At 36.4% G+C, this 22,054-nt stretch overlaps 1 protein-coding gene across 1 annotated transcript in view; it reads right to left on the bottom strand.

The window, feature by feature from the left end:
* NDUFS4 (NADH:ubiquinone oxidoreductase subunit S4) overlaps positions 1-22,054 on the bottom strand; it is a 47,688-nt gene that overhangs the window by 9,474 nt on the left and 16,160 nt on the right. Inside the window, exon 2 of the mRNA XM_057403067.1 lies at positions 17,344-17,422. Within this exon, the coding sequence (XP_057259050.1) occupies positions 17,344-17,422 (79 nt within the window). The remainder of the gene's footprint in view (positions 1-17,343; positions 17,423-22,054) is intronic.

Consider the following 22,054-nt stretch of genomic DNA (forward strand, 5'->3'; position numbering starts at 1 on the left):
GCATATCAGCTTTTGAGAGTCAATTCTTCTGATGTTCAAGAGAGGAACATCTGGTACTGGTAACATTCTTCAGTATTTCTGTGAAGGACAAAAGGATTCAGGAGATCTGAAACTTCAAAGAAAAGAAAGAACAAACCCAAACCAAACCAAAAACCACAGGCATTGTAACATTGTATATAGTCAGTAATAGGATGCTCTACCAAGGTTTGGCTTGTGAGTCCTCAACAAATAAACTTAACAAAGATAAAAACTGAAGGATCACAAAACCAGCCAAAAAATATTAACTCACTTTAACAAAGAATAAGATAGGAAAAAACCTCACAAGAATTACTGTGAAAAATTACCCTGAGCAGCATCTGATATAATCAAAGTGAACTTTCTCGCTAAAAACTAAACAGTAATTACATAAAATTAACCTGTCAGTTCACCCTAGGAAAGAGTGAAATCAAACATCAAATCCATCTCTAAGGATGCTAAACTACTCCTGTTCCTTTCACACTTAAAAGGCCAGTGGGAGCTCCTTGGTCTCCCTCCTTGCCTCCCCTCCCCTTCACTCCCCTCTCCAGGAAGAGGATAGTAAACTGGTAAAAGTCCAAAAAAAACGCAGCAAAACTTTGGGCATATTGAACTCATCTCACCAGTACTGCCATGGCTTGAATTAGAAGGCAAACAAGTTTAAATAAAACACTGTGGCTTTACATGTCTGTAGCTACTAACTTTATGGGATTTTGTTTTGTGGCAAACTTAAAAGCTCTTGGTGCTGTCACCAGATCATTTTTCGAAATGAGGCAAGTCTCATTTTTTATTTTACTTCAAAAAATAAGTTTTAGGAGGTCAGTTCCTCAAAACTACACAAGGGAGAAAGTTTAAGGCGTATGACTTGTATTTGCAATTAGAACAGCAGGGGAAACAAACAAGCATGCAAGCTAATTTTCCAACTTCTGACACTTGTACCCAGACTACCAAAAGAAACTGTCAAAATATCTCAACAGTTCCATTATAAATGCTTTCATCAGGACCAAGTAATGTTTATTTTTAATATGAGTCTAGCAGTGATATGAAAAAGAACCACTACCAGTCACTGGAATGTTGCAACATGTATGTAAAACACCACCTGCCAGACTGGCATTTCTGAACTGAAGCTCAAATCACAGTGTTAGAAAGCAATAGCTTTAAGTTTTCTTACTTGAATTTTCAAAGTGCTTTGTTTAATGAAAAGATTTTTACCTGCAGTAGTTTGGTGGGGCTTCAATGTTTCAGCTTGCCTGTTAACAGGAATAGGCTACTATATTACCCTTTATTTCTGTATTTAACAAACATGCTTATTTAGAAAATGCAAGCACATTCACAAAAGATTATTTGTCCCCTCTGAAATAATCTGCTACATGCAAAAATTCTAGGCTTTTTATCACCCAATACCTCCAAATATGCAAGCTTCAAAATAGCTCAGAACTATTATTTTTTTAGTATTATTACTCTCAGTAACCCGCATGTCCATTACAAATTTTATGCCTCAGATTTAGAGGGGTTTTAATTGCTCCAGAATTACCCGGAATTATTAAAAAAAGATATTATGTTAAATATCATTATAGACATACAGAGTTTCCTCTTTTGAAGTCTCTGAATCAGAGAATCATAAAAATACTACACACCAGTACATACAGAACACAATCTAAAACCCAGCAAATACTGTACTTGTGAATAACTGTAGTAAAGAGAATGCTTAGACTTGTTCATCTGGATGAAAATAAAAACAAAACCGCAGACAAACCGAAAGTCCCTTCAATTCATGTTTTTTTCAGGCATGCAGTTGGCTCCAAATCAAAGTTATTTCACTAATAATATAGGATTCATCCCATAAAAATCTTTTCAATGTGAAAATTAAAACCTGCCTGCTTTGAAAACTAAAGTATCTACATGGTATTGCTAGCCCTTCATACTTTGATTCATTATAGCTGAAGTTTCCGTGCCTTCTGGGAATCCAGCAATCATTTATTGATATCTTCCCCATTTTGAGGCTGGCAATTGAACAGACAGTTTTTAGGACAATGAGTTTCTGGTTTCTGAAGCCCAAGCTGTCCTGACAAAATCACTAGTTTTGCCTGCTGTAGACATGTAAGATACTGTAGCATAGCTGAGCTGTTGCCAAAGATATGGAATAAAAAGGCTTGGCATCTATCACATACTTGACACCTAAAGAGCACAGAAGCTCTAAAATTCCTATTCCCTGTAGGCGCACTCTTAGTCTAGACAAACTGATTTCTCACACTTTTAAAATGCATTACAACACTCTATTGTGATCATTTCATCCACACAGCTCCAGCTAGTGACAGAAGAACCTGTCCTTTAAGCGACATTTCAATGGGCTAAAGCTCCCGCTCTAAGATGCCATTAAAACAACATAATACTTGAAAAGAACTATGCTGCACTGGGTTGAACTCTTTACTGGGTCTTCAGTTCTTTGTTCTGAGTTCAAGTTCTCATTGAAACTACCTGTGAACCAACTTTCCAAAACAAAGATGTTTTTGACAGCTAGTTTCACATTACTATCTCTTTTAAGTGTTCCATACTGAATTTTGCAATATTAGCATATTAAAGTATTAGTGAGGTGTTCAGCATTCACAAGTCTAAATAATAAGGTGACATTATAAAAGGCTTGAGATTTGAACTGTATAGGTTTGCTTTACTAAAAATTAACAACCTGCTTCACATTTTTAACACAGCCTATCATCTAAAAGGTGCATTTTAACATTCCATTTTTCTTAATATACAGAGGGGAAGATTTAATAGCAGCCTATTGTTCTTATTTTTATTTTTAATTAAAATACCCATTTTGAAGCACTTTGGCTCTTCTTAGAATAAGCTGAGAGGGTCAAACCACTTTTTTTTTTTAAATAGCAGAAATCACATTAAATTGCTTACAAAAGAAGAAGAGGTTTTGTCTTTATTATAATTTACACTATTTAAGAACACTTGTCATACTGGAAAGCCTTGTAAAACTGTTCTGGAAAGAGTAATATGATGTATGTGCTATTCAGCAGGGAAAAATCTGGTTCACAGAGGCCATGTCAATGAAAGCATGACTTTTAAAGGAACCAAGAATTTCCTTCTTTTAAGTACTCCACTAACAGCCCAAATTCCGAATGGGACAAGAAATGGAACTCTGTAATTCAGGGGAAAGGACAAAGTAATGAAAGCATCTCTGAAAACTAGTGTTTTTGAATAGATTGGTCAGGTGTGCATAAAGGAGTCATGTTTCTCCTATGACATTTCTTTCCATGCATAGACTAAAACTTTATATAACCACTATCAACTATCTACTGTTAAGCACACCCCCCCCCTTTTTTTTTTTAATAAAGGAAACAGGGAACAAGCAATGGGAAGTTGATGTCAAAACACAGAAAAACCTCCCAGCAAGCTTCCAGCAACCACCCAGGATTTAGAGTCTTGCTAGCCGCTCTCTTTTCAATACCAGAATTTCACACATTTCAATGACCATTATGACTTCAAAGAATCAAATTTTCATCATTGTCCGTCATCTGCCGGTTGATTTGTATAAAGGAGTTCTTCTGCATGCACTCCAGACAAAGGACTCCTTACTTTCGTGGCTATATATCAAGTTTAAAAGTTCTGTTTGTGACAGTTGTGTCTGTGGTAAATTAGGGTAACACTGAAGGAGTGCAGCTGCTCTGCAGGAACCTCCTTTTTGGCATCATTTCACTTAAATAAAAACTGAATAATTAGCCTCTGCCTTTATTAAACCGCAAAAATGCCACTGGCCTTAGTAATTACTTCCGGTTGCCCCACCTACTTAACCTCAATAGTTTACACTTGTTAGAAAGGAGGGAAAGCAGACGTTTTCTGTACTTTATAGGAGTTTACAACAGCTTGCTCTCTTCCCCACCCCCAGCATGTTTTACCAGACTAAGTGCATAAAGTTTTGGTATAAATTCATGTTGCAATACACTTTCTTTAGGAGCAGTTATATCAAAGCACAGAACATCTTGCATAATACCCACAAAATAGCTGCTGTGAAAGTTGTTTTTTTACTTAATGTGCTCAGCTGCTTAAGCCGTAACTCAGGATGAGAATATTTACATTTCTACACTTCAATACAGTATTTCTGAAACAAATGTAAGAGAACAGAACCTACGATGCAAATTGTGAGTGGAAAAATAGAGCAGAATGAACTAAACATGGTCAGGCAACATTTATCTAACAGCTACAGACATAACAAGGGGAAAAAAAGCATATTTGCCCTTAGGAAACTCTGTATCACACAGAATACCGTTTTCTTTTAGGCTTATAATAACTTTGCATTATCACAGTAATCTGTGAACAACATGGTGTTACCCATAATATGCTCCTCGTATCTAACCATCCTGCAGAACAATTAATGAAGTTGATAAAAGGAGTGAAAGAACCATACTTTAAAGAGGAAGCAAACACTGTAAACAGGAAACAGGTTTCAGTAATAATAATGGTTGCATGAATGCATCTATTAAGAAAAAAATAAATCTTCCTTTATTGGCAATTTTGTAGAAAACACTGGTCATGAGTAAAAATATATAAAGTGGGTCTAGCTGAAGCAGAAATGGAATCAACACAAGTGCATCATAATACTTTTTATACTGACTGGCATTACGCAAAGGAAGACTCACAGCATCCAAAACAGCCCAACATTTGCAAATGTTGCTAGCTTCAGCAAACTTTATTTACCAGTTTGTATTTCACTGCTGAGGAGATATTACTTGTAACAGCCATGATGGCTAAGTATTCACTGTTCTCACAAAACCTTAAGAACTTCCATGTCATCATGTCTTTTGCTTACACACACACAAGTGGCTGGGTTTTTTTAATTACCTGTGAGGCACTTAAAAATACAATTTCCTACAGCATACAACTTTAAAGCCTTCTGCAAGAACTTCACAATCCTCAGGTAAAAAAAAGTGCAAAAAAAAACAATTAGCTAAGACTACAGTAAAGTTTTTAAACCATATACTTTTAAATAAAATGGAAGACAGTCTTAGTTTACCTGTATTTAGAAAAAGAATGATAACAGAACAATTGAAATAACCTGATTCCTCTCAGAATAGTTTACAGTTATGGCAATACTCTACTACTTCACTACCATAAGGAACCATTTCTTAATTGAAAAAAAAAAAAAAAAAAAAAAAACAAAACCAAACCAACCAACCAATCAAAAAAAAAAGGCAGAAAGTTTTAAAGATGAAAGTAATAGCAGATAGGGCTCACCTAGAATAGAAAGTTTTGTACTGAATCCTCTGATTAGTTCAATTTTGTATATACTGTTAAATAAATAGCACACTGTAGTCCACTTGTAGTTCAGTGATTGTATATTCTTTTAAACAAAATGGATTCAGTTTACAGTTCTATTTATGCTAAAATTCCTAGCATAAGTCACAATAAGCAGATTGACTTGTAAAGCTAAACATAATACTTCAAAAATATCTTGGTGATTTATTCACTAAAGATAACTCTTGAACTTGCAGTCTATAAAATGTAGCTTTGATCATGGACATGCAACCAGTAGCTCAGGATGGTGTCTTCCATATCTTAAGTGAGAGCCAAAATCAAGGCTACTCTTTCACATTGGAAATAATTTCTGTATTTTTTGTGTGTTTCTGATGCCACTTTAAGTCCTTACTTTTAACATTCATTAAACTTACCTGTATTTACAAAATAAATCATAAGCATATGAGTTAAATGAATTTTGTGAAGTTACTGTTTTTTTCAGGAATTCTGCCAGGAATAAGAAAATTAACAGTTCTGACCATCCTTATGCTCATTTGCAAAGCTTACAAAGCTTCATTTAAATTAACCATTAGGAAATTTTCCAAATGAGGGCCACACAGACTCCCCAAATACAAGCACCACTTCTCATCGCTTTCAGCCTTTGGAGGAGAAGGAGTCCAACCTGGGTAAAATGAGTGGCTGGGCTAAGTTTTGTAGAAAGGTCTCTTACCAGTTCAGGCTGCAAAAGACCCAACAGAAGCAGGATGTTCAGAGCCTAGCAGTGAAGCAGGAACACCCTGGCCAATTCACACTTTAATGGGTGGACAGCCATGTCTGAGTTGTTGAGTTCAAATCTGGATGTTAGCAAAGTCTAAAGACTAGATAACTCTAGTGAGATTTCCTAGGATTAATTCATAAGAGAGATTATCACTCGGGTATTGTCTTCCTTTCACCTCCCAACTACCTATTAACTCCCTATTTCATAGTAGCTGTGGAACACCATTTAAGGGTTAAAATTTAACAAATTATTTAGTCTTTATTAAAAAAAAAAAAAAGACAATCATCAAAGGTGGGGTCAAAAAAAGGCAAAAGTAGTGCTTTAAATACTAATTTCACAATACTGACACACTAGCGTATGGTCTGCTACTAAGAACAATACTGAGAAATCCTGAGTTCATGTAAATCAATGCCTGCCTTCACTGTGATGCATGTATCTATTCTTTACTTGTCTTTTGTAAAGAAAGTGATTTCTTATAAAGAAAGATCTTTGCCACATAGTAACATGTGGTGTGAGACATAGAGGAGAAAACTAGAAGTAAATCCCCAATCAAGAAATGCAAATTTAGAGCAAAATCCCTGTTGGTACATGCTTTTTAGAAGAAAAGTTGCATTTAAGAAATTACAAAGAAGCCAGACCTGTTAAAAGCTGTTCCTTACCCTAATGCAAGATGTAATGCTTCTATGTAATATGCATGGACTTTAAAAGTGGAAAGCAAGTGCTAAATAGTGTACATAATTTCCATACACAGCAGGTAGTGATGCAAGAAAAGAACTGACACAGTTACCCTTGCTAAAGAGATGAACAATAGAGAACTGTTATGCAGTGTTAGCATACTGAAGGTCTAGGCATCAGGGATGTTGCGGCTATTAACAGCTTAAATGTTAACTGTATTTTCTTAATTAGTGCATACAACTTTTAAGCCTTAAAAGTGTTTTAGAAGGTTCTTTTCTGAAAGTAACAGAGTCATTATTCCCTGGTGGGGATGCAAAGAGTTGAAGAGGCTTCAACTGTTTCAACATCATCAATAAAATACACAGCTTAATACTGAACAAAACCAATTTCTTTTACATTTTTTTTCACTGTTAAAATGAAGCTTTCTACAATCTCGCTCCAAAAACCTGGATCATAACTAGAATGTATTAATGTTACTTCACAAACTGTTTTTAGCTTGTTCTATCTAGAAGTCTGTCCCTGTAATAAGTGCTTTAGCCTTTATATGCTTGGTCTTTAAGGTTACTTATAGGACAGAAATCATGGTCTTACACTAATGCAACAGAAGCCATCACCAAAAAATACAAACCTGAAGAGCAATAATAAATCACTAGTGCAAACTACAATTTTAATCTTAAAAAAAAGCTTCTGCCTGGTTAAGATGCTACTCAGTAAAAACCTTAAAAGACATGATCCATGATGATAATGCTGGCCTATACAGAAAAATACTGCTATTTATGTTAAGGAATATATGTGCACACCTACAAAATGAATCTGTAAGAGAAAACTATCCAATTATTCAGATGTTTGTAATCAGAAATACACACCACAGTCTCAATTTTTTAAAACATTTGCCACAGAATTATAACATCCTTAAAAAAAACCACTGTATTTGGTATGTCTTAACCACCATTTTGTAGAAATTCCTTGCAGCTTATAGCGCAGCTTCCTCTCATTTGTTAACTCAGTTTTCACACTAACAGGCAATAGGATAATATTTATTTTCCCATCAAATAAAGATTTTCTTCTGCACTAAACATAAGCCAATGGGCTTAATGGAATGAACAGAACACAATACATCAAAAAGACACATAAGAGTTTGAGCAATTTTCCTAGAGTGGATGCTTCACAACCCAAGAACTAAACTGTGTATTAGAACTCTGGATCTGCATATCAGATGCTCTCTCCATGGTTCACGTCCCAGATTAACATAGGTTGATGTTTGCAATTTGAGAAAGCAGCCATGAAAGTAGTTCAAAGATGCCTCATAAGCAAGACACCAAGGACTAGAAAAGCATCTGGTTTCATTTCATCATCGATCTTCTAAGTGGAAAGACATAGAACTGAAGAAGCACCAAGCTCTCTTGCAGCATAACCAAGATGTCCAAGTAATTCCACAGCATTACTGGGCTTTCCAGACAAGGAAAACTTTTCTTTTCTGACTTGATAAAATGATTCAGCTAGAACTTCTTGACTAGACACAGCTTTCCAGTCTGGAGGTAGAACTTGGTTAGTTATGCTAGGATTTGTGTCTTAAATCGGTAACTTAGATATACTACAAAAATGCAGAAAGACACATTTGGCTGAAAAAAAAAAGCAAGCACTCTACAACAATTTTTTTATTCACCATTCCAGACAGGACACGAAGAATTCATATCATCTATAAATATATTTCATAACAGGATACTAACTTAGGTGTCCCAGGAAAGGTTCAGATAATGTATTGTTTTATGAGAACATGAGAATACTTACTTTCCAGTCTTTAAAAAGCACAACTACTGAATAAACAGCTCCAAAAACAAAGTTACCTCTTACTTCTGTTTATTGCTACACTGTATTTTTTTACTCTTTCTAGCTGATTAGAAACATTGCTTGCATATTTAGACTTACAAAACCAAACAAGTATTTGCATGTTGAATAACCCTTTGGAAGCCAGACAAACTAAACATGGCACAATGATACTGCTTTAACTTGTTCTGAGCAGCCATCGTAGCAAGCTCTTCGAAACAGTATTCTCTGATAGAAAATTAAATACTATGTGATGGGGGGGGAGGGGGGGGGGAATTGCCTGCATACGCTTCAAAGAAACATATTCTTTGACCCAGTGCTCCAGACTAAAGCCTTGAAATTTTTGCACAAGAATGCTGCATGAAGGAAGCCCTGACAAAAGAGACACTCGAGATGTTAGAAGGTTGTGTAACCCCAATCTCAGACACTCATTCCAATACCCAGGAAGATAGAACTACCACGCACCAAAAGAAAAGGCTCTCAGACAAAGAAATTCAAATCTTTTACCCATGCCTAAAACCAAAATAAACCTACATGGGGATGAGACCACAATTACTCTCATTGATGAAACTGTGTATCATCAAGTTCTGAGCTATTTGTAAGATGTGTAGTTTTCTAAACAAAACCAAAATTAACTCAAGCCGAAGTTCAGTAATAAAGCAATATTTATTGCTCTTAAAAGACAGCTAACGGTGATGGCAACATCTTTTACTTGCACCATGGGAGCTGTAGAAAACTTCTTTATCATGAGAAGAAACTTGTTGCCTGCAGACACTCTTAAAGAAAGCTCTTTAGCAGTATCCAGCCTACCGGGTTTTCTGAACAACTGCAAGCTTCATCAAACTACAACTGCTCACAAAAACAAGTCGTAGCAAGCAGCATAGGCTAAACTGAGGTAGAATATTCCAATTGAAGAGGAATTTAATTGCTGAACAGTGGAATATAGTGAATTTGCAGTACTGAAAATATGTACACAGCTAGATAATCTGGAAAATAAACACACCTGAGCTTGTACTGTATTGAAGACAATACGCAACTACCAGAAGAAACTATAAAGAAGAAACTGCCAAATTATTTAAATAAAAACAAATTAGAAATTGATACATAAATTGATAGAAATTGATACATGCTTTAGCAGACCACTGCTGTACATAAAATGAAAAGGATTATCATCATCCCCAAAATCATTAAAATGTTTCAATATTGAATTTCACATCAGCTGCCCGACAAAATTATCCAAGACAGCATTTCCATCCCCAGAGGAGTATTTCTTAGTCTTCACTGGGGAGTGCGGGGGGAAACCAAACCAAAAATCCCCCCAAAATTCCCAACCTTTTAAACAGATTGTTTAGCAGCAAAAATGCGTATTCACAAATCAAATATCAGTGACCACAAAAAGTAAAGGCCTTTTTATGCAACTGTACTCCTAGACATTTTTAATGAAGTAGATATTCATGTATTGTTACTTGTGAACAGACTTCTCTTTTGAATATTTCTCCTTGATTGACAGAATGCCTTTAATTTTGAAACAATTCGAGAATGTCGTTTTAAACTTTAAACACCCTCTACATTCAACTGTCAAACATCACAAATGCAAATGCCCAAATGCAAACCAAATAAGAAGTACTGCATATCAGGTTAAATGAGAGGATAAGACACACAGTATTAATTATAAACCAACAACAAACAAATTTTATTTCAGCTTGAACTCCACATACAACATAGCTCAAACAAGTTGGGTCATCTGCTTACTTGACTGACACAACTGTGATGGAGGAAAGCACCTCTCCAAGACACAGACTTCATATACAAGGCCATTTTGGCCAAAGCTGAAAACTGTTTCTTAAAACATATCTGCAAACTAAAGGGTTGAAAAAACACTTAACCTTATTTTACATTAATATGTTTTTTAATTGTTACTTAGTTTTCATTATTCTGAAGGAAAATACAAACTGCTGATCTAAGGGGGGGGGGGGGGGAGAAAGAAGAAATACAACCTTATATGTATGCCCCCTATATTTGAGGCTGTAGGGCAGAATGGGTACAACGGTCTGAAGTCCCACACAGATTTCCATTCTGGCACGTTGTACCCTTTGAATATGACGACTCCCTGTCACAGAGCCATACACATAAAGCACACAAAGATTTGCAAGTTACATTCCTCATCTGAAGAAGAATGCTGTCCTGAACTGAATTCTTTATCATAACCACTTGAATAAATACTGCAGCTAGAGTGGCTTAAAGAATTCTAAATTCTTTCATTCCATTTAGTTACTTAAGGAACAGCTTGAACTCACCCTCAAGGAATAACCCACAATGGGTTAACAGCATTTTGACAAACCAAAACACAGAACATCCACTATATCCTTATTATCTAACACAGTGGTAATGCTTCGAGAATTCTTGGCTGTATAGTAGTTTCAAGAAAAGGAAATCTAGTAAGCCTGCCTTTAATAAATGCATACTTTGCCAAGTGTTTCTCTTCACCAAGCTACAAAAACAGCTCCTATACAGTGTCTTCAAATGCAATGTCACACAGTCTCACACATTATTTTGTGTTTTGGTTTTTGGGGTAAAAGTGTATTATATACTCTGAGTTTTTGGGAAAGGCTGCTAGCAATGATGACACTTTAAAAACCATGTTAAAACTTTATTTGTGATGTCCTTTGTTTCAGAGCACTGTAGACTATCAGACAGAGATCTGAGGAAGTTTCATCATTCCAGGCTATTTTTCACTTGTTTGTGTATTTCATTTTGAGCTGCAGTATTATCACTGTTTATTATAGTAAAGTCTATGCTTCTCTAATCAAACAAAAATTATACAATTTCACTAATTTCTAAGCCTAGCCAAAGTTGGGATTTGGATAGTGAACAAATTATGACTCAATCCTGAAAACACCGTGTGATGTTTGCTAATAATGCAGTCTTCTAGAAAAAATGGACTGGAATATTTCTGCAACCTTTTTGCTGGAGGTTCACATTCTGAAAATCCTAATACACACTGATACTCCTAAATTATCTAGTAGTAAACACAACAGACATTAACTGCTACTTCTGGACAACCAAGAGGAAGCTGCTCAGATTCCAATCCCAATTTCACAATAGTTACAAGAATCACAGAATCACTCAGATTGGAAAAGACCTTTAAGATCATTGAGTCTAACCATTAACCTAGCACTTCCAAGTCCACCACTAAATCATATTCCTAAGCATTATGTCTACACATCTTTCAAATACCTCCAGAGATGGTGACTTCCCTGGGCAGCCTGACAACCTTTCCTATGAAAAACTTCTTCCTACTATCCAGCCCCTTTGCTCTTGTCCTTCCACTTGTTACTTGGGTGAAGAGACGAACACCCACCTTGCTACAACCTCCTTACAGGTAGAGAGCAGAGGTCCCCCCTCAGCCTCCTTTTCGCCAGACTGAACACCCCCAGGTCCCTCAGCTGTTCCCCATCACACTTGTGCTCCAGATCCTTCACCAGCTCCATTGCCCTTCTCTGGACCTGCTCCAGCACCTCAATGTCTCTCTTGCAGTGAGGGGCCCAGAACTGAACACAGGATTCGAGATGCAGCCTCACCAGTGCCCAGTACAGGGGGATGATCACTGCCCTGGCCCTGCTGGCCACACTATTGCTGATAGAGGCCAGGATGCTGTTGGCCTCTTGGTTGCTTGGGCACAAGCTGGATCACGCCCAGCTCCATCAATCAGCACCCCGAGGTCCTTTTCCATCCACTCTGCCCCAAGCCTGTAGCACTGCATGGGGTTGTGGCTCAAGTGCAGGACACAGCACTGAGCCTTGTTGAGCCTCATGCAATTGACTTTGTGCCATCAATGCAGCGTGTCCAGATCCCTCTGCATAAACTTCGTACCCTCCAGCAGATGAGTGCTACTACCCAGCTCTGTGTCACCTGCAAACTTACAGAGGGTTCACTCTCTCCTCATCCAGGTCATTGATAAAGACACTAAACAGAACTGGACCAATACTGAGCCCTGGGGAAGACCACTTGTGACTGGCTGCCAACTGGATTTAACTCCATTCATAGAATCACAGAATAGGTAGGTTTGGAAAGCACCAGAACTCTTTGGGCCTGGCCATCCAGCCACATTTTTACCCAGCAAACAGCGACACCCATGCAAGGCTATAGGCAATCAGTTTCTCCAGGAGAATGGAAATAGTAACAAAGGCTTTACTACACTTGAGATAAACAACATCCACAGCCCTTCTCACATCCACTCAGTTCACTTATTCTGCTTTGGCCTAGTCTGCTGCAGTATACAGTATTTATTCCTCCTCTTGAACATCATCTGAAAAGTATGAGCTGCTCATCCTCAAAAAGGGGCTCAAATCTCATGCACTCAGTTTGGTGTATGCAAGTTACCATTATTAAGTTATACAGAGCTTGTCTACAATCAGAAGGAAACTGGCCCTCTGCTGAGTTTCAGTATAGGGACTTCTGAACCATTACTGGAAAAAAAAAAAGGGGATTAAATAACAGTAGAGACAAAACAGTTTCAGGACAGGCGCTGAAATGTCAATAGCATCTTTGTAGCTAGTCTGTCATGCCGGTAGTATGAGTCCATTAGGACATGTTCTCATAATGCTGCAAAAACTACTTTAGTGTTATTTCAATTGCACTCGATAGCACTGCTCTTAAATGCATTAATTCTGTGTAGCAACTTATTTTATCTTGGCCTGATACGGAATAAAAACATCTGTGAGATGGCTGCAACTAATAGCTGATCCTTAACCACAGTTCCACAATATTTCTAGCAACTCCCCAGTGACCAAACCCTACAACTGCTCTTGCAATAATTTTTGCTTTGAGCTACAGCATATATATTATCAGGGGAATATTCTGCTTTAGAAAGGCTATTTTCTGGCAGTTATTTTAATTTTGAAATGTGCTACCATTTCACTACTACAAAAGCCCTTTTATTGGCAAATTCTTGGGGGTACCTTCCAACTGCAGACAGCAGCTTTCACAAAAGTGCCTAGCCTGTAGGAACTGCAGGCTAGACACCCACAATGTAGTTTCACCACCACTGACTGGGAAGCCTGCTTAAAGCAGACATGCTGAACCAGACAACTTTTAGCTACAACAAAAAGTACTGATGCAGCCTACTTAAAAAAAAACTGAAACAATTTGCAGCCACTTAAAACAGTTCAAACCCCATTTTAGGCAAAACCACTAAAGCTTTATATAATAACGATGGAAGATACATTATTCAACACACACAAACAGTTAAATAATTTGGAACATTACCTGAGGGAGATTTGCTGCCGACAACCTTTGTCCTCTATAGCCCAAATTTCCTAATCCAAGCAGAGTCTTGAGAGACTACTTTTCACACAGCTATTTGTCCAGACTCTTGGAATATGACCTAATTGGTGGCCAGAGATTCAAAATGTGATGCAAGAACTACATTTCTGTTCAGCTTTGTTCATTTTGTATGTTATTTTCTTCTTAACTGTTTCTTAAAAGTTTTTCTATTCAATATTCACTGAAAGCAGCTAGTAACTTAGGCAAAGACAATTTATTGAATGTGTTTTACAGAAGCTGAGCATTTAACTTCTTTTACACTTAAGACTCCCACTTTTTTCTAAAATGAAAAATGAATGTGGTCTAAACTACTGTATTTTCTACTGCTTCATTAGAACTCATTTTTCTGCTGTATTTAACACATGCTGGCCTGCAGCAAGAAGGTGACCGACTACTGCTTAATAATTCATTGTCAGGATGCTCTTCCCTCTTCTATTTCGTTTGTGTTTTCCAAGACAAGGAACAATTTAGTACTTACAGAACCAAACTACGACTCCAGATAATTCAAAGGAATCCCTGTTGATCAAGTTCTAGCATATGCATGTACACATAGGACTATATGGTCAACAAAAGCACTGGAAATGGACAGATTAATCTGACTACAGTATACAGTTAAAAGTTTTCAAGAACCACAGCGGTAATCTGCTAGCCTTGTAGAGTACATCAACTTACAGAAAAGTTCAAATTCAAAGTAAACTAAAAGGGTAGCAAGGCAAACGAAAATAACTATATCCCATTTTCTGCCTGTTCTTGCTTCTTTTTTCTAACAGGCACATAAAAATCATCAGGCTTTCCATTAAAAAAAAAAAATAACAAAACCAACAAATTCATCAAAATATGATTCAAAAAATTTCTAACAATAATACACATACATCTGGCAGTAACATGAGAGGAGGGGTCTTTTTTAATTAAAAGCATCAACTTCTGGAATACAGTTTAATTAAAATTTGCATGGAAATAATAGTTTTATTACGCTTAGCAACATTATCTAAAACCCAGAAAATTCATGTAATGTGTTAAATTAGTTTTAATGGGTTGAAATTAATCCTACTTAAAATTAAGAAATACACTGCAATAATGTACAACAATTTAATACAGTACCCTACTTTTTCATGAAGTTTAACAGGTGTCTAGAGAACTTTTTCTGACCCTAAAAGAGTTGACAGCCACACCAAATCACAGACTCATAGAATCGTTAGGGTTGGAAAGGACCTTAATATCATCTAGTTCCAACCCCCCTGCCATGGGCAGGGACACCTTACTCTAAATCATATCACCCAAGGCCTCATCCAACCTGGCCTTGAACACTGCCAGGGATGGAGCATTCACAACCTCCCTGGGCAAACTACTCCAGTGTCTCACCACCCTAACTGGAAAGAATTTCCTTCTTATATCCAATCTAAACTTCCCCTGTTTAAGTTTTAACCCGTTACCCCTTGTCCTTGTCACTACAGTCTCTAATGAAGAGTCCCTCTCCATCCCTTTTTGAAGGTTTCCTGTTGTAATGCAATAGAAATCTTTGCCCATTAGAATGTTATGTCAAACAGAACATCAATTACTGGATATTTTATGGCATTATGAAAATTTCTCCTAAAACTTAATTAAATCTACAAATGAAAATTTTAAAATAATGTTCTAATTGTTTATGATTTTTTTTCAGGCTCTACAACAGTATTGAAAAAAAATTGTGCATCTAGAATGTGCACCTACAACACAATATTACAGGAAAATACTTTTCAGTCTGACATTTAACCTAACGCTTGAAAGCACTGAGGATAAAATAATCATTTAGATATATTATCTAATGTATCAAAATGAAACAAAATTATCCAGTTGCTGCTACTATGGGATGTCAAAAAAAAAAACAAAACCCCAACAACTATGACATGAGCATCTTCAACTTGATGAGAGCATATAATGACATTAGAAATAACCACTTCACTTACAATTACCTTACATTAACGTTAAGAGAATAAACAGATGTATTCCAAATTAGTATCACTTTCACTCAACTGGAAGTATAAACACTCATAGCCACACAGGGTAATGAATAACCTTAACTTAGGATAATGCACATTTAAATACAAAATGGAAGATAGAAGAGTACTTATTCTGTAGTTATGTTTGCACTGTAGTCTCTTTCAGAACTACGTATCCATCACTTGACGTCACAACTGGGAAATATGATACTGTAAATTCACGCATTACAAAACCTCTATTTAGATTTTTTTTTTTAATGTTAAAGAACAGTGCTACAATAATCAAATACAATTCATAATTTATTTAGGAAAATGTAAATCTATTGACTTGGTGAATCTTACTCATAGTAAGATTCTTACTTACACATAGTGATTCATGAACACCAGTATATGAAGTAAAATTTCCTGAATCCCAAGTTACAAAACTAGATTAGCAAGATGATCACGTTTGCCAGAACAGAGTATTAATTTTTTCCCTAATTTTTGAACTTAAAAGTATACTATTACTTTTTAAATTCAGAAAAAAAACTTTACAAAAGAACTGATATTTTTTACCTATGAGTAGATTATTGCTACATTTATATTCCAAAGCATGAGAAAAAAAAAATGCCTTAAAGAGTTGTTGAAGTAGGTGTGCATTTTACCAGTTAAATGAAAGCCGTCTCAACTTGTAATTATCATTACAAATGTCCAATCTATAAATAAAAATTCCAAGTATTTCTTAAGTAGTTACTATAGCTTCAGGGATACAAGAAAGTACACACAATATGAAGTGTTTGGAACATATGATGGGAATGTTTTTTCCTGAAGATTCAAAAGCAATATGAAAACCAATGAAAAGCATGCTTCTGCTGTGATGCATTCCCCCCAGAAGTCCTACAAAAATTATACTATTGAATAATATAAACATAAGTGTCAGGTTGCATCTAGAGTAACAGACCACACATTATGGAAGAACTTACAAGAAAAGATTGCCAAATTTCTGATCTGCTACCGATTAGCAGAAGAATGTCATGCATTTGTTCCTAGCTGTAATCTAACCTTCATGCATATTCAGAAGCTAGAGTATATGTGCATAGTAACAGTAATCTTGCATGATGCTTCTTTACACAGTTTCTTTAGTAATATGAGTCCTAATGAAGATAATTTCAGGAAGCTGGCAAATTCTGTGATTTCACCACAACGAAAATATACCCAGATTTCAAAAAGAACAAGCCTGTTATAAAATACAGTTTATACTGGAGCTTGGCCATAATACAATAATAATAATAATAAACAAGGTACTCATCATTTTATATGGCTTTACACTCTGAATGCCACATTTTCTTCACATATTTATGCTTTACTAATTTTCCCCTTTCAAAAATGTATGAAAGATTGTTGCTTGGTAGTTCACATTTATACAGCTTTCCTAGAAGAACGCAGAACACCATAGTGAATGCCTGTTCTGCAGAAATAACCCTGAAGGCTGTATCATAGCAATATGCAGTAGAAAACCCTTACCAATTTTTCATCAACTGTGATGAGTTGCGTGTCTCGAGTTTGGTCCTGTGCCAGCCGCCATGTGGAAGTGCTCAGTGACCTGCAGTGCGAGACTTGAAGTTAAAAAATGATTCATGCAATGAGAAAATAGAGGCAGACAAATCTTACATAAACAAGTTACTTTAACAATATCCGTCTTGTAAAAAAAATTGAAGAGGGAGAGATGAGGGCACAAAAATCCTTTTTCTCCCCAATTAGTTCTGTCTGCTGAGTTTTTGGCAGGCTCCCACTCAGCAGTTCACAACAGGCTGCACTTTATGTCAGCCTACAGGCTCTCTGTCAAGAGAGACTGCCAGTGGCAAGGACTGTACTGCTCTATATGAATGTACAGTAGCTGGTTTGTCACGAATAGACAGAAAAATATAAGGCTGCTGCAAGCATTCTGGAACTCTGATCCTTAAAATGATGGCATGAGAGGAAAAAAACCCTAAATCCATTTGCAATGGTAAAGCATCAGTACTACGCTTAAACAATGGAATATTAACAAATTTAAAACAAACAAACCAACCCAACAAAAAAACAACAAAACAAACCCTAAGCGGATAATTACAGCAGAATTTTCTTATTTTGAGTGGGCAAAGCTCACAATTGTTTTGCTTCGTTTCTAAGTTGGTATGGATCAGCTTATTCACACTGAAGAAATATGATTAATCTTCTTGCATAAGTACAAAACATGTACAGATGGAAATATAGAACCCAATTCCACATCACTGAATTAAGAAGTAAAATTTGCATTATGTTACTGATGTCAGGACTGGGCCCTTTTAGTACAAATTATCCTTTGGCAAAATAATGGAAGAGCAGGTGAAACAAGCCAAAAAGCCCAATTCTCTGAGCTAATAATGTGCTTCACGTTTAATTAAGGTAATTTTAAATAAACAAGGCACAAAAGAGAATATAGGCGACTGAACAGTAAAAGGGACTAAGCCACTTTTGTTTCAACTGTTCTTCAGATGATTACTTAAGTTGGGAAGCCAGACATGCTTGCAAATACAAATGAATTTTAAGAATTTTGCCTATGGGATACTCAGAACCATATTTCTAGTAACTTAACACTACTGGTAATGATTACCTAAGTTTTGAGGAAAACATCAATAGGTGTCTCGAGAAACACCACATCTTTTAAAGCGAAATTCCAAGACTTTCAGAAAATCTGCAATACTATGCAAACTAACTTTTCCCCACTTAAACTACAACTGTTAAATAATCAAGAGTGTGAAAGGTGTTTCAGGACCAGATAACCACACAGTCATTCAAAACCTGTAAATTATAACAGCATACTTTCCATTGCATTCTACAGCATGGAAACATGGAAGACCTGACTGGGGAAATGGTCTCCCCAACAAATGTATTTACTACGTCTTCTAATCTCCAATCCCTCCTTAATTTTTGACAGCTCTGGTGAAAATGCATTTCAAGATATGAACTTGACCATTTCATTAATCTAGCCACACTGGATTTAACATACTAACTGAACAAGCATTAAATTTTCAGACAATACTGGCATGGTAAAGTTTTTAGGAGGCAAAACCTACACTAGAAAGGAATTTGAATTTAGCCACAAGAATCTTATAAAACTACACAACTGGAACAAAGTTCAGTTCAGTGCTATTTCAAATGTAGATTCCCACAAATCTATACTTCTACCACAGATTACACTCTACTAAATTACTTTCCATCTGCCAGTAACAACTTCAAAAAATCTCCACTTCATGAAAAACAAAAAGCACAACGTTTATACCATCATCCAACTTTTTGACATGGACAGAGACATCTATTCCTATTTAAAATGACAAAATCTGTCTGGAAGGCTACTCTGAAAAAGAAGATGAAGGTTTTAAGTTCAAGGGAGCACAAGAATTTTATAAACATCCAAATGATAACTCCTCACTCAGCTCAAAATCTCTGTCCCAGACAGCTTCTGGCTCGACACAGTTGTTTGGGTTTTTTTTAATTTGTACATGTAAAACAATACATCATAAAAACAGAATAGACACTTATTGCAGGATGCTACAAGAAATGGCTCCTAAATGGTCCTCATTCAAAAATGGACCAAGAGAGAACTAGCCTAAAAGCCTTCAGAATAGAAGCATTACACTTGAGTTCCTGTGGTAAGTAGCTGAAGCTACAAAATTTCCAAACTTAAACAAGGCAAAAACATAGTGACAGGAAAATTAGTTCCCCCCCCCTGTAATTTTCATATCAAAAGTTGTATTCTGCAGGTGATCTCAAACTTCATGTGATACAGCATTCACTATGCTACTTAATATATGGCCAAAGAGGGACACTGGATTATGCAATCAAACTGGTCCTTTCTGGGTAGAAAATAATTTAAACTATGAATTAAGAATTACTCTGAATCTTGTTCTGTCTGATGAATATGTAAAGATTTGAGTATGCCAGGATTTAAATAATAATGCTGATCAGAATCCTACTTTTTCTTGTAATATACATGCATCCTGGAACAAAATTTAGCATAATTCAGTTTTAATTTGGTTGTTTGGGTGGGGGGTTTTGCATTCATCAGCTTTGAAAAGTGTAAAAGCCATTCCCTTCCAAAATGATTTCTCTTCATAGGGTGACCTACATTTGCAGGGGGAAAAAAAAAAAAAAGAAAAAGATTCTATACCATTATAGTTAATAGGGAAGAGCAGAGTAAAATTCTAGCAGATTAAGGGTGGGCAGAATCTCTCCCTGAGATGCCTCTATAATGCACACAAAGGGAGCGGATTTTTTTTTTTTTTAACAAGATGTCTCTGTCAACTGGGATAAATTGCAAGGTATCACACCTCACAGTTTTCATGATGTTTTAGCTCTTCTACTACAAAAGCAGGCAGGCGGTTTAATAAACCCAACTTTTGCTCCTATTAATCATTTTTCAAAGCCATTTCTCTTGACTACATCATTTTGGAAAAAAAACAACTGTTACTGGAATTTGCAAGATGTACATTTCTTAAATGTCCAGCCTTCTGTCCATCCCTGGTTGCAATGAATTAGCAAGAATATATTATCCTTAAGAATTTCCTATTTGAAAAGTGGCTGAAAACTGGACTAGACTACAAATGTGAACCTTAAGCCCATGGAGGCCTTTCTCTGCAAAAACACATAAACCACAAGTTTTGCTTTAGAGATGACAGGCTCTTGATATTTACATTTGTTCCATCTCTCACAGATGAGTAACCTGGAGCTTAGAAACACCAGCAACTCTGAAACACCATGTGATCTGAAACACTATTCAGAAATTAATAGAAAGTGTTACTTCATTCCCAGAGTGCTTGTTTAATTTTCAAAAGGTTTCACTGCAGGTTTGTCCCTAATGTCAGGCACTTAACTGAGGAGATAACCAGGAAACACACCTCTTACACCGCCCCACAATGACAGCTATCATTTCATTACCATTTCCCCTTAAAAACTGTATAAACTTTACAACATTCACTTTACCTTCAAAGTACATGAATATGTAATCTAAATCACTGAAGTGACCATTCAATTTAAACCTTTTATTCTGTCCCCAACAGTAATTCTCACAAAATTCCCAATACATAAATGCCTCTGCCCATATCCACCTTGACCTTTACATAGCTTTTGTGACAGAAAAACCTGCAGAAGTATAAAACATACATTCTCTGGTTCCATCTCAAAAGATTCTTTTCCTTTCTTCTACTACTGACTTCCAGAAAGGTAATCTGTTTTCTTGCTTACTCTTTGTAAGCAACAGAATCCACATTATCCTGATTTGCCTCTTTTTGACTGCTTTTGTGTTTGTTTCTTCTTCCTGTCAAAATAGCTTGTGAGGAGGCCTTAAGAGCAGGAAATTCACCGATTTAAAATTACTGTACACAGACTACTTTAATAGTAACTAGACCAGCAATATAATTCTTAAGTTCAGAAACTATACAGAAATTTTTAAATGGAATAGCTAGCAACAATAAACACTACTAAGGTCATTACTGTTCCATTCAAAACACAGATCCAACAAACTTCCTTCACAGTTACTATCTAATAAACAAAGCGTGATGAGACTCCAAACTGGCCACAGCTCTTTAGTGGATCTGCCCATTTCTCTTACAATGAGCTCCCTTGTGATGAGCAAATATGCTTGTAAATGTAAAAGCCTTTTAAAACAAAAACCCTTCAAAATTATGTAGACAAAAGTAAAATTAAGGTTTAAAATTAAAAAGTCACCCTTTACGTCCTTTATGATCTTGTAGACACTTTTCCACATTAATGTAAGGGCTAATGCGATCTGCAGGTTCTCGGATTATAACCAACCCTTCACAAGGTCTTCTAGTCCGACAGAAGTTTTTCTTTCACTGAGGCACAGCTATATGGCTGGTGAAGATGCCACACTACCCTACAGGGACTCAAACAGCAAAATCCTCCTCTTGCTGAAGTTTGGTTTTCTGGACCTCTTTCTTCATATGTGTCTGGAATACACTCCTCCTCCCCAAGCATACTCCCTTTCTCAAACCCCTTAGTCATTCTCTTAATGGAAGATTCCTTCTTTGTTCTCTACATGTTAGCCTGTCACACAAATACAGGGGTGTCTCTGCGGTTCCACAAGTACGGATAACTTGCATGAATGTACAGAAGCTCCTCTGGCTACAAAGACCACCACTCAGACTATAATTTGGTTTACAATTACGGAAGTGGTATTTTGTCCACAGCTGGT

Source organism: Pezoporus wallicus, unplaced genomic scaffold, assembly GCF_028554395.1.
Source record: "Pezoporus wallicus isolate ANWC-B61680 ecotype Strahan unplaced genomic scaffold, APGP_CSIRO_Pwel_v1 contig_2997, whole genome shotgun sequence".
Classification (NCBI taxonomy): Eukaryota; Metazoa; Chordata; class Aves; order Psittaciformes; family Psittacidae; genus Pezoporus; species Pezoporus wallicus.